The 14,565-nt window shown below is 43.7% G+C and overlaps 1 protein-coding gene across 1 annotated transcript in view; it reads right to left on the bottom strand.

The window, feature by feature from the left end:
* Positions 1-8,014: 8,014 nt before the first annotated feature.
* The window catches only part of LOC146042603 (suppressor of cytokine signaling 3-like), a 70,925-nt gene continuing 64,374 nt past the window's right edge, over positions 8,015-14,565 (bottom strand). The window contains exon 2 of the mRNA XM_083162680.1: positions 8,015-8,850. Within this exon, the coding sequence (XP_083018806.1) occupies positions 8,101-8,736 (636 nt within the window). The 5' untranslated portion in view covers positions 8,737-8,850 and the 3' untranslated portion in view covers positions 8,015-8,100. The remainder of the gene's footprint in view (positions 8,851-14,565) is intronic.

Here is a 14,565-nt window from a genome sequence, read left to right on the forward strand (position 1 = left end):
CGGCCGCGTCCTCGTGCATTGGCCCCCTCGTCGAGTGTACTTCCTACGGCGTTTCCTCACTGTGTCCGCGGGCGTCTCCCTAAAGGGATGGCAGGTAATTCAGATGATATTGTGATCCGTCCCGCCGACAAAGGTGGGGCGATTGTTGTTCAAAATGTTGGTGATTATAGGGCTGAATTACAGCGTCAGTTGTCTGATACCAATGTATATCGGGCCCTTGATTGTGATCCGACAGCATCCTTTAAACAGTGCTTGGAGCAGAGGTTGTCCCTGGCGGTCAATGAGGGGCTGATTGATAGGGAACTTGCATCAGCGTTGGTACCCCAACACCCTGTTTTTACCCTAATTTATAGCCTACCCAAGGTTCATCAGAGCTTAGAGCACCCTCCGGGTCGCCCTATCATTGCCGCCCGGGGGTCTCTGTTCCAGAACTGTGCTGTATATATCAATACATTACTGCAACCGTGTATTGTTAACTATGAACATCATCTGGTTGACACCACCTCATTTTTGAATAAGCTTGCTGCTATTGTTGATATTCCTCCTGACTGCATGTTATGCAGCATCGATATTAGCAGCTTGTACACGGTAATATCAAATGATGGTGGTATACAAGCCGTACGTGACCTTATTACTGGGCACCCTGCCTACAAGGGACCTGATGTTTCTCTGATTTGTGTCCTATTGTTAATGATTTTGACGTCTAATTATTTTCTGTTTGATAAAAAGTTCTTCCTCCAGGTGTCTGGGTGTGCGATGGGGTCCAATGTGGCCCCATCGTTCGCCAACACCTATATGATGTGTGCCGAACGAGATATTTTCTTTGACAATCCCTTGGCTGAGGGATGTGTGAAATTTTTCATTCGATACATCGATGATGTCTTTATTGTGGTCTGGGGTTAAAGAACGATTTATTCATTTCATCGATAGGCACAATAAATCTGATAGCCCCATTAAGCTCACCTACTGTATTGACGACCGGACAGTCAATTATTTGGATGTTGCTGTCTCTTTAAGAGATGGCATATTTCACACTACTTTATTCCAGAAAAGCACTGACCGTAACACTATCTTGCATTCATCCAGCTTTCATCCCAGGCCACTTAAAGATGGATTGCCGTTCTCGCAATTTTTGTGGGCACGGCGAATCTGTAGCAGCGATGCTGAAGCCATCACTCAGATCAATAAAATGACATCTAAATTTAAGGACAGGGGTTATGCTGTTGACCTTCTTGAAGCTGCTAAAACTAGAGTTATGGCCATTTCTCGACAACAATTGCTGGTCAAAAAGATCAAGTCGACTGGTCCCAAAAAATTACCCTGGGTGAATCATTTTAATGTGTCCAGTTTGGCCGTTAATAAAACATGCAAAAAATTGTGTCCAATTGTACAATCTGACCCTGAACTTGGCCTTAATTCCACTAGAATCATGCCCTGCTACACCAGGGGGCGGAATATCCGGGACTGGGTGATGCATGCCGACATTTCTCAAAATGACGACAGTACCGGTGCTTCCTTCCTGGGAAGGAAGAATGGTTGCTTTCGCTGCCTCAAATGTACCACTTGCTGCACGTTGGTGGTGGGTGATAGTTTTCACCACCGCTACAGCGGCAAACGGTACCAGATCAGACATAGGGTGACCTGTGCCACGAGTCATGTGGTCTACATGATCACCTGTCCATGTGGTCTTAGCTATATCGGTAAAACCGATTGTACCCTGCGGGTACGAATGGCAGCCCATCGCCATGCGATACAGAATGCTATCGCCACTGGACAGAGTGATCAGCCGGTCGCCCGGCACTTTAGGTCTGCTGGGCATAGTCTTGCCACATTACGGTACATGATCATCGATCATGTGCCATTTAATATCAGGGGTAGCAATCGCTCATTGAAATTACTGCAAACCGAATCCAGATGGATATTCCGTCTGGATACATTAGCACCACAGGGGATCAATGAATATTTGGGCTTACACTCATTTTTATAGGGTGTCAGCCCCATATGCTGAGCCTGCCGTGTATGCATAGATATGTGCATTCTGATGCTATTCTGTAGATGGTTTGTATCATGTACTTGTATCTTTCTTTATATTATGCTTTCTGTCAGTTGCCCGTGTATCAGTAACTATTGTCTATATATACCCTTATGTATTATTGTCTAATTGTATTGCATTACATTGACAGTATCCATGTACACATAGATGGTTATCTTGTATCTGCCTTAGGTGCATTATTGTTTATAAACGGGTGTTAGCGTTGACCTGGTTTCCAGGACAACGTGTGGTTGAGCCGGATGACGTCACCAGGTGTGCGCCTGCCTCCCGCCGCTGATCCAGGATGCCGGACGCATGTGCTTTTATGTGGGGATATAAGGTGAGCTTTTTGTAATGTAACATTTGCCTGAAGACGATGTATCATTAAACATCGAAACGTTGCAGCTCTTGCTTCGGTTTCCTATTATTTGACGAGTGCCGCCGCTATGTTTGAGATATATATATATATATATATATATATATATATATATATATATATATATATATATACATACAGATGGGGCACTTCCCATCCTGGCTGGCGGATCGCCAGAACGTCCCCGCTGGCGACCCGCCAGCAGCCTCGACAGCGAATATACTGAGACGCGCGTGCGTCTCACGCGCGTCTCAGTCTCTGTCGCCAGCGTGACGGAAACCCTGTCCGTCTCCGCCTCAGGAAGACGGACAGGGTTAGGGGGGGGTGCGGGCAGGCGGCGGGGACCCCGGGTTGCCGCCGGCAAGCCGGCGTGGACCCGGGGGAACGGATGGAAGCGCCGTCGGAAGGGGACGCGCGCGCGTCCCCTTCTCGCCATGGCGCTGGCGGGGGATGGCGGCTGGCGATGCGAGCGCCATCCCCTGCCAAGATGAGACCTGCTCCATCTGTATATATATATAGATTTTTTTTTTTTTTTTATCTCAAAAATCCAAATATGGAGCTTTTTAACATGTGGTGATGGATGTTCTGATATCAATTTATTATATTTCAGAATTAAGTCTCATTTTCACAGACATTAATGTGTTAGGACAAAATACTGGAAATGTGTGTGAATGAACACAATTTTAATGTTAAATAACAGTTTCCAAATATTGTTTAGAATAATAAAAATAACAATAATAATTTTATTTTTATAGCGCTTTTCTCCAATAGGATAGCAAGTAAAAAATAATGAATACTGTATTAATGCTGTTGTGTACGTTAATTCCCTAGAATTCACAGATTATTAGAATATCATTAATGCAACATATTTAATAATAATAATAATAATAATAAAAAATAAAAAAACCTTAAAAAAAAAAAAGCAACAATAAACAATATTCTGAAGCATCAGGTGGACATTAATAAGACTGAAGATTTTTGTTACAGTGCTCTGGTCAGTACCACTTAGGTAAGACATGTTAATTGGTACAGTAGTTGTGTGCGTTGCCTTTGAGCGGTATTATGCTGTCGGCCGAAATGGTTTGTACAACAAGGATGGCTTTTCCTTGCCATCCGTTCTGTCAAACCCCCTTGTGTATTCAATGTAAGGGCCAAATCCTCACCATGAGAGGCTGGCAAGGATCCCCTTAAACTGCAATGTTCGTCGCAAATGCAGCGAGTCTGACGCATTTTGTGGTGAGACTCACCATTTTAATGACCATACTCGCTGTTTCCACCTCGCCTCAGAGAAGAGGTGGAGGTGAAAACGGCGAGTGAACCTCGTATCAGGGGAGTAAGTTCAATACACCGATGGCGAGTTTCCGTCGATAACTCGCCATCAGGGCAGTGAATACTGCTCATTATGTAAAGAGGATTCCTAGGTCATCCTGTGGCTAATCATAAAAATAATAATTTTGTCGGGATATGTGACCTCAAAATATGATTAAAGAATAAATTAGTATATATGAAAAGTGTTGAATATATTGGAGTGAATTTGCAGCCATTTGTAAATTTGGTTTGGGGAGCAAGCATAAAAGCCCAGGAAACACTGGTGACAAATTGCAGATTTTTCATCCACTTACCAAACAAACCTTTTTTCTATATAGTGGCACTTCTTGTGTGTATTGGGTGTTTGGGTGAGATATGTCTGCCAGCATAAACAAATTAATGGGTATTTTTAATTATGAGGATAATAAATTTGGGTACTTGTTTCCTAGCACGGCGCCACCGATTTTAATTGCATGCGATCCGATTGACCCGACCGAGCCGATTTTTTACATTGAAACCAATGTTAAATAGTCCCTGAGACCCGATCTTACATTGGCCCCAATGTTAAATGCCCCCCAGACCCCATTTTTCATTGTATGCCTCCCCATTGTTAACGCCACGATCAATGTGAACCCGAAGCGTGGCGAGCGCTGCGAGCGGCAGCAGTACGTGTCCTCTGACCTTTTCATACCCCCACTATCCACGTCGGCGTGGAGTCGATTTTATATAGTGTGGCGAGCGCAGCGAGCCACCGAGCCTGAAGCGTGGCGAGCGCAGCGTAGGGCCGCGCATTACTTCACAGGTGTTACGTGTCCGCTCGCTGCGCTCGCCACACTATATAAAATCAGCTCCACGCCGACGTGGATAGTGGGGGTATGAAAAGGTCAGAGGACGCGTACCGCCATGCTTCAGGTTGGCATACATCGTGGGGTGATGTTAACAATGGGGTGGCATTTGACATACAAATTACCCATCAGGGTGGGTATACAATCAAAAATTGGGTATGGGGGGTCATTTAACATTGGTTCCTATGTAAAATCGGGTCCATCGCATTGGTCGCATTGGGGCAGATGTATTAAGCCTGGCGAGGAGATAAACTGGAGATAAAGTGGAAGGAGATAACGCACCAGCCAATCAAATCCCAACTGTCATATTTCAAACACAGCTGATTGGCTGGTATGTTATCTCCTTCTACTTTATCTCCAGTTTATCTCTTCGCCAGGCTTAATACATCTGCCCCAGTGTATGCCATTATAATGGCATACAATGGACCCGATTTTACATAGGAATTTAACATTACATACAATGCTTACAATGTAAAATCGGGTCGGTCGCATCGCATGCCATTATAATGGCATGCGATGGACCCGATTTTACATTTGTCGGGAAACCTCAAAAAAAGACCGAAATCGGGTCGGTCGGATCCCATCGCATACCTTAAGTTAAGGTATGCGATGGGACCCGATGAGCGCCGTGCTAGGATACAAGTACCTAAATTTGCATACCTATTAACTTTGTTGGTCTTTGAAATGGGACTTGCCACCCCATAGCTGTGCCCAGGCTGAAAAGGGGGTTGAGCCACATGAGGGGTGGTTATGGCCTTAGGTGGCAGGGGTGTTGGCTAATATTTTCCCATTTTCATCATTTTGGGGGGTGTCCAGTGCTCCCCGAGCAGCTAGACAGCCCCTGTGTGCATACGCACATCTGGGCATATATATTAATTATTAACCACTCAGAAAATGTTTTTTTTTTTCAATTAATAAAAAAAAAAGGCTTATTTAAAGGATATTTTCTGTTGTGCATAATGATACAGTTGTGGTAGGCTGGAGCCACAGCAGCAATTTGCCATGATATTATGTTGAATGCAACTGTAGTGTAGATAAGTTATACAGTATGCCCCTTCAACAAAGGCCTATCTTGGGACCATTATGGAATCAATGGTGTAACCTAGCAATAAATCTAATTACTAAAATGTGCAAATGCTAATAACATACAAACAGAAAGTCATTACTTTTGTTATAATTCACTAGGCCTTTGCTGACTCTCTTGAATAGGGCCAAGTGTTACGTTTGCAATTTATTAAAGAAGTCTTGATACTTGTTCAGCTAAGAGCGGTTTCTACATTCCCAAGTAGTTTACAGATACTGAAAGTCATTTACAAGCTGCAGAAAGTGTGCATATGCATAGCCACCAACAGTCTAATCAAATTAAGCAGATCACGTGTGTGACCCTGCAAAAGGGCGTGGCCTCATGGGAATGCCGCAAATGAGTCTCACCCCCTATTTCTCCAATGTTGGGGCATGCCCAGCCCTCAGTGAGCAGCTGGCTATACCACCAGTTCCGGTGTCCCATGAATATACGCTGTGCGCATGCACACGGCATCTATTCGCTGCCAGAGGAACCTCCCAACTGCACTCCCTTCAAAACATGACACTTCTGCCAATGGGTGGGACAGCAGGACAGTCGCGTGAGGACAGTTGGGAATACAGTATGGTATATGTATAGTCATTGCAACTGCCAGAGCCGAAATTTGCAGGAGTTTGGAACAGTTCTGAAAACTAGCATTTCAGGAATATCCATTTTAAATAAAACATGACTATGTGGGTACAATGAGAGGTCTTTACTACTGTATATATCCTTTTGAGGGTCTGAAATTGTGTATTACATTGTTTGAATGACATCTACAAATGGACAATCCTGAATGCAGATTGAAGATGCTTATGTAATCGGAAGGTGCAGGATGCCGGACAATCTTTTATAAGCAGCAATCATTTACAAGGTATGCTTTTGCATTGGAAGTGATTGCTGCTTTAGTATCTAGCACCTCCGGCAAACTTGGAACCCATTACATATGCCCTATGGTGGGTAAATAAAAAGGTTGATTTTAAAAGTTGTGTTTTCAGGGTCTACATCTAACATGTACTACAACATCATGAGTTAAAAAAAATCAACCTTTAGTAAAATGACCCCCTTGGTCTCCAACAGCTCAAAGTAGCTGGAAACATCATGGCACCAATGTGCCACTTCAGACGCTGTCATCCTGGCCTGCAAAATATGCTGCCCTGTAAAATTGGGCATAGTTACACAAAAAAGGACCATGGCACCAGCAAGATCAACTTCTGCAAGTTATAAATGACCCTTATTTTGAAATACTTAAAATGCTGGAAACAGCATTCATTAAACCTCCCTGAAAAGCGCACTTATATATGGCGGGGAAACGCAGAATTACATATCTGTGAGTGTTACAAACTGCATCTCAATACAAAATCATAGGCATTTCTGCAACCGAATTGGCCCCATTCATAAACTTTCCCAGCTTTCATTAACAGAGTGCACTCTCATCAGACCGAGCTGAAAGCCAGCAGATATACATTTGCATAAATGAGCAAACACCCCATTAGAAATCAGTTATGCCAATTTGGTCACAAGTGGGTATGCGACTGAATTGCTTACGATTCTGGACTACCCGTAAATATGTTTATGCTCCGCAGTGTGCACAGTGCAAAGACACAGAAGCTACACTTTGAAAATGGACTTGGGTTCACCTCTGCATCAGCGCAGCTGTGTCTAATTTAAGATTTGTGTCAAAGATCCCAAAAGACATGTGACTTATCACAAGAAGGAGAACTAACTTGCGAGAAATTATATTAGCATGCACATATCGGGGCATGACTGGGCCTGTTTGAGAGTATATCGGGAAGTATACAGGAATGTAATAGGATTATGCGTTATACTCTAAGTCATTTGACATCAATTAATATAGAACAATGATAAATAGCTTTTCATATATGAATGTGTGGAAAGGATATTTCAAAACATAAAATATGGTGTATTGTCTTCTAAGTGAGATTACTTATAGATACTGTCCCTAATACCCCTCACTGTTTTGCTCCTTATTGGACTACATTTGTGAAGTGCAGATAAATTAACACAATGTAACAATACATAGAAGTTGAATGTCAGACGAATTACAAAAAAAGGGTTTCATGTACAGTAGGAGCAAGTTTCAGCTTTGCTCCTTTGTCCATGGCTATTCTATTGTTCTCAGCTGCAATACAATACGTATCGCAGCTGAGAACAATAGAATAGCCATGGCTAGCCATGGCCAAAGATGAAACTTGCTCCTACTGTAGGTAAACTCCATGTAAGGAAATAATCTATTATCTCCAGCAGGCTTATTTCTTTTTTATCTTTGAAATGAACTAATTTTATCTTTAAGAAATGAACTAATAAGTTAATTTCATGTTCACTTTTCTGTATGACTTCATACTTCAATTTAACTAAACATAGACCAAAGATCCTGTAAGCATTTTATTTCAGAGACTACCTAAGGGTATTTTACAGTCTGTAATGATTTTTTTTGTTTGTCTTAAATTAGACATATCTAGCTTTGAAAGGCATTCCGAAGCATCTTAGAAACAGGAAGTTCCTCCAAGTTCCCATCAGAGCCAGATGCTTCTGCTGGCATGTTGGCCACCACTGTCCTTTTGCACAAATACTGTAGTGACACCACTTTACAATTTAGTGGTTGAGTAAGCATAAGAGGAACAGGCTGTTCCTTCCCTTCAATGTAGCACAGATTACAGTCAGACTCTCCAGCTGCCGTTAAACGCATATAATGTTCAACCAGCTTCACCACACATGGAAAGGTTGGTGGATTTTCTGCCCCAGCCACTGTCTCAAGATAGAAAGACGTTCCCTCAAGTTTAATGCGTAGGTTGGTAATCCCAGCAGATGTGCGAAGACTAAGGGTAAACAGGTGGTGGTGGTCTGAAGAGTCACGGATGAGAAAGGACCCAATTGGTTGGTCTGATAACAGTTTTTTGGCTTCAGCACCTGAGAGGGTGCTCCAGTAGTAGCCACTGGCCTCCAGCCTCTCGAGTGCAGTCTCTACCCTTTCATAATCTCCACAGAATGACTTATAGTGGTAGGAGAGCTGGGCAGCCTGTGAGCTCATGGCTGCAAGGATGGATGATGAGCAGAAGCAGCGATGGAAGCAATTCCAACGAAGTGTGACCATCGTCAAGCTAATGAACTTGGACAGCTGCACTCTTTAAGAGGGAGGATCCAGGCTGCTGTGCTTAGTGTTTTGCACCACTCTCAGTGCTCACCTGTGTCCATCTTCTCCAGTCATCTGTGAAGCAAATGACAGAGATATTTGAAATTAAGTTTGCTTAATGTACAGTACAAGTATTGCATGTAGAAATGTTGGCCTAAAAATGTTATTCAACCTCCCATCAGACAGCCTAATTGTTGTTTTTAACAGTAATCAAGCTGCAGGAGTTTATAATAACAAAGGCTTGTAGCCACAGCTATACGGTCACGTACCTTTCCTATAATACACATGGCACTATCTCCTTCAAGTGTTTCTCACCCCATCACAGCCAAGTCCAGTAACTGGGGTTTATGCTCAGAGGGTGATTTACGTTATTTACTTGTATCCTAAGTAGGGCAATCTGAATTTGTATCTCTCGCTCTAAGTATTGGTATCTCATACAATGAAATCTGTAGAGAACGGACTTGCAGTGCAAATCAAAAATGTGAGACTCTGTCCTTCTAAACAACGTTCTAAAACAATTCTAAGACAATAAAAAGGGACACCTTCAAGATGACACAATGCATATCTCCCAACTTTTAAAGTTTTCAATGAGGGACCTGGCTCACCTGTGCCCAAAAAGGGGTTGATGCCTTATGTGGAGGGCAAGGCCTTGTGTGAAGGGGGCATGACCTTACCAAAAAAAAAAAAAAAAAACCTTACCATTGTCAGTTTGGGGCATGCCCAGCGCTCTGAGCAGCCCCTCGGCTCACCTTTCCACATGGCATCTATTCAGTGATCAACTTTCCCCCCACCCACAGGACAGAATAGTATTTTAGTGTCCAAATAGGAAGACAGTCCTGCTAAAATCGGGACAATTAGGGAGGTATGCACAATGTTTAGCAGATGGCATTGCTTGCGAGAATGGCAAGTTTCATAATATAACATGCTTCTTGGTGAAGCCTCGTACTAGGCTAACAGTCTGTCTAATTGGCCCCTTGGTTATTTTTTTAAGGGACTTCGTCAAATCGTTTAGATAATGGGCTGAAATCACCCTGTGTGTAGGCCCCATAAGAGCTCCTTTCTTCACTTGCCAAAGCGCAGATCCTCGGTTTGACTTGTCTTAGTGCCACAATGTATCCTGCTAACAGCAAGCAAAGCTGTATCTCTTAGAAGAGAGAACACATGGTCAACATGCTGGCATTGCCCACTTGTATATTCCAATATTAATAAGTATTATCACACACATGCCATCAAATGTAAAAACACATAGATAATGTTTTTTTTCCCCCACTATGCATTCTAATCCATCTCTATGCGCTTATATCTTTGGAGATGTTCCTAATTCTAAAGTGCACCTATAATGTACATACTAAATGTATGTTTATCTAGTCTCCTGGTATGTCCAGGGCAGCCAAGAGAAATGCCGGGCCCCGGTAAAATTCTGGGGTGTGGCCTAAGTGTGGGAGGTGTGGCCACCTACCGTGCTTAAGCCATGCCCCCAAAATGTTTAGAGGAGTGAAAGAAAACTCTAAACTCAGCAGCAGCACACCTACAGCATGTGCAGGCTCAGCATGAAGGGATGGGTCAGACCAGGGCCCCTGCCGGGCCCCTCCAGCAAGCCCTGGCCTGGGTAATTAGTACCCACCCCTCTCGGTTGCCCTGGGTATGTCTGGTATATTCCCAAATTCTTCCAAGATAAAGAAATCATGCACTAACAGATATATGACAGGGAGGTACATCTACACACAATTATATAGTATATCTCTATCAAATGAGATATACTGTATGTACACACACACACACACACACACACACACACACACACACAATACATTTTTTGGCACATGCACCTAGTGACAGAATGGAACTACAGTGACCACAGCACTTTTACTGCCTGCCTTGCTGACTTCAATGTACATTCTTTCCAGTGTTTGGAGACATCACCACAAACTAGCTTCGCATCTACATTTGTAGGAAAACGGAAACCACTTAAAGGGCAGATTGTGCAAAAAAGTGTAAATGTAAAGTCATGAAACTAGAGAATGTAGCACAGCCTCTACTGATGGGAAACAGAGGGACAGGGCAGGAGCGTAACTAGTCATTTGGGGGCCCCATAGCAACATATGTAAGGGCCTCATGTACCGTCTAATGAAAAAAATAACTCATAAAAAAACAACAACATAGGACAGAAAAAGACAGGCTCCCCTTTAGCTCTGGGCCCCATAGAAGCTGCACTCCCTGCACCTATGGTAGTTACACCCTTGAGACAGGGGCACAGCTGCCTACATTCAGCAGCACCTCGGGGGCGGGGCCTGGCATAGAAATCATCAAGCACCCAGTACTACAAATCCCACAATTCACAGGTCTTCGAAGAGGGAGTGAGGCTAAATGACACAATTTGCATCTTTAGCCCTGCCCTTCCCCACAAAAGCTGCAAATTGCGTGAAATTAACACAGCTGTGGGCAAATGCCGGTATCTGGGAGGGTTGCCCACCTTTCCGGGGGGCCAGGAGGGAGACCCGATTTTAGGAGACTATCAGACATTCAGGGAGGGTAGGTAGTGATGGCAAATGGGAAGCAAACCAATGCCACCTTTTTTGGAAGGGGGGCAAGGCTTCAATGCACCAAGGAGTCCTCTTTGGGATGATTATGATGTTGGGAGGTATGTAGGAGATGTATTAATTCTTTAGAGAGACATTTGGAAGTGGCCCAGAGCAAAAAATCAACGTCTTCCAATTTTTTTTATAAATAAACAACTATGCTAGATAAAAGATCAACTAGAAGATGACTAGGTATAGAAACTTCTAAACTTTATCTCTCTCATAGGTTTGAGCCATCTCCCCTGTAAACTAAATAACATCCCAGAGCTTTTCCACTAAACACAAAGATGAAGGATCCAGAGCCAAATAGGTGCTGTGGGCGGGATGTTATAACATCCGCGGCCCCCCTTCGCCGGACATCGCATTTTTAATAACGGCATATGCTGTAACATATGCCGTTATTAACGCAAGGGACAGCTCTTGCGGTAAGAGCTGTCCCTTGCGATGCGGTGCCGGTGCTGGACTTCCGGGTCTGTGACCCGGGAGTCCATCTGCGCATGCGCAGACCCCGGCGCCGGCCGCAGGGCACGCTGGGAGGGATCCGTGACGGATCCCTCAAACAGCGCTGCGGTAAGAAGCCCATAGGCTTCTGCAGGGATTTGCCAGCTTTTGCTGGCGATTCCCTCCGCAGCGCTGACACTGCGGAGGCACAATATAGCATATAGAGATGCGGTAGAAACCCCGAAAACGGGGTTTTTACCGCATCTCTGCGTGAGGTGGGATGTATTTACATATTAAACTCATTGATTCAATGGCCTCTGGTTGTTTCGATGTTTATTAATTCTCAGTACCACTTATTCTGGTTTCACCTCTCAGTTTCAACTCAAAAATCAGCATTTATCCCATTGGGTTTTAAGGTGTTATAATTATAGATCAGCTGCATCTCAGCTTTGGCTAGCTGAGTGCTGAGATCTCTTCTCCTGCAATTTCCCTCCACAAACTTTAAGCCCATAAAAGAAGTAATAAGTAATTTTGAGTTGAAATGGTTTTTATAATTGATTGATTTTTACTGTATTTATTTTGTAATGACGTTAACTCTATGATGCTGCTACGATGTTTTTAACTATCTTTTCCTGTTTTTATATTTATATTAGCTTATATACTTGCATACGAAATAAGGGCAAAACGTTTGCCAATAATTCAAGGGACTTCCGCAAATATTACATAGACTTGCGCTCATGTGACTTGATGCGGTCACATGATCCGGACAATACAATCACCTGATCCACTGAGACATGTATGGAGGTGGAGATCACGGTGATACGGATCTATGATGCGGTGCCCCCGTGACCGGAAGTGACGCAGGAGCGCACTTCCGGTTTGAGTACACCCGGAAGTAACTTCAAGTACACCCGCGATTTCGCGGGTGAAATACTGTAAGGGATTGGACACTTGCACCTATAAATATGATGGGGGAATATGGTTTGAGCACTCACCTTGAAAAAGGACCCAGCTGAGGGTCCGAAACGTGTCGGTGGAAGTGACGGGCGTTCATCCACTGAGGCTATTACCCACGGACTGGCTGTTCCTGTATGTGACCCGGGATCCATATTGGCACCAAGCCAGGCCTATTTGAACTGTTGTAACATCACAGTTCATTACCATCCGGTAATTACACCTCATTGGCTTTATGCACTACGTCACTTTATGCTCAATTTTTATGCTTGGATTTTGTGTTGATGTATGATTTTATATGTGTCAATTAAAAATACTGTGTTATGCGATGATCCTCTAACCTTGTTTTTACATGGTACATCGTTTTGAGGCTGTGACACATTATTGACAAACAAGGAAGGAGTCACCCTATGATCATTGAAGGGAAGTAATCATTCTATTCTCATACAAGCGCTGGTTGAAGGGTTCACTCGTTTATCTATCCATTAAATAAATTGTGTTTATCTGGATCCCATAGGGTTAGTGATGTGATTTGGTATAGGATTCACTTCTGTTTGTCCATAAAGCTTATGAGTAAAAGTCACAAGCACTGATTTTTTCCTAATACATTGGCAATACAGACGGAGACGCTCTCATTAGTGCGGCTCCTCCTGATTCTATCGCCATGCACCGTCCCCTACCCATTCGCCGAGAAACCCTGCTCACTATCCATATACCCTGTTCACTGCCCATCCCCTGCCTGTCTCCCTGAAGTAAAGAGGGGCAGGGAAGCACCCTGTCCCCGTTCCCTGCCACCGTGCGGAGTTAGGCGCTCGCGCCATGCCTCCAGCTCCGCCAGAAACATCGCCATGGCGAGCTGGCGGCATGGCTGAGAGGGTCCTGGAACGCCAACCCAGGGCACTCCTATTAGTACTCTGAGCTTGGAAAATACTTCCCTAGGGCTTGGTGCAACGAACAAGTCTAGAACAAAGATTGCAGAGCCTTCTGACCACCTTTTATCCTTGTAGGTTATTTCTAATTGGCTTAAAAGGTCACAGCTTTTTATTCAATCTGTTACTTGTCCATGTCATAATTTCAATGATATATCGTTTTACTTAAAGAAGGGTTCATTTAAATGGTAAACGGTTTCATTTGTTTATTTGTCATTAATTTAGTTATGGTTAGAAAGGGTAATTTGTTAGGTAATACAAGTAGGAGTACACCCCTTGCATAGCAATATGCTTTGTCCAGTTACAAATTTTTTCTTTGTTTTGTTACCTTTGCTTCCACCTCAGCATTAGCCCCAGAAGAAGCATATATTTTTGGGTATGGATCATTGGATAGACACAAACTAGGTTGAAAAGCATTAGGTCAACACCACTAGGTTGACATGCATGAAGGGCGACATGACTGAAAGTTGACATGCGGGAAGGTGTACTTGGGTTAGGTCGACAAGGTCATTAGGTTGACACAAACATTAGGTCAACATGGGGAAGGTCGACAGTCAAAAGGTTGAAATGGGGTTTTTCACTTTTTTTGGACACCAATGTCGACACAGGCGACATGCTTTGGGCACGGCGCCTCGCTACGCTATATTCGGCACACTATTTTGTTCTCCCACCGCACCCTAGTGGATGGTACAGCATGAAGTACCGCCTGTCGGCACATGTCAGCTCAAAATAAAGTGAAAAACACTGTCGACCTTCCCCATGTTGACCTAAACCATATCAACTTTCAGTCATGTCGACCTTCATGCATGTTGACCTTATGCTTGTAGACCTAGTGACCATATCCCATATTTTTCTCCACACATCATGTATTCAGTCACATCACCTAC

Source organism: Crinia signifera, chromosome 19 (genome assembly GCF_055691185.1).
Source record: "Crinia signifera chromosome 19, ASM5569118v1, whole genome shotgun sequence".
NCBI lineage: Eukaryota > Metazoa > Chordata > Amphibia > Anura > Myobatrachidae > Crinia > Crinia signifera.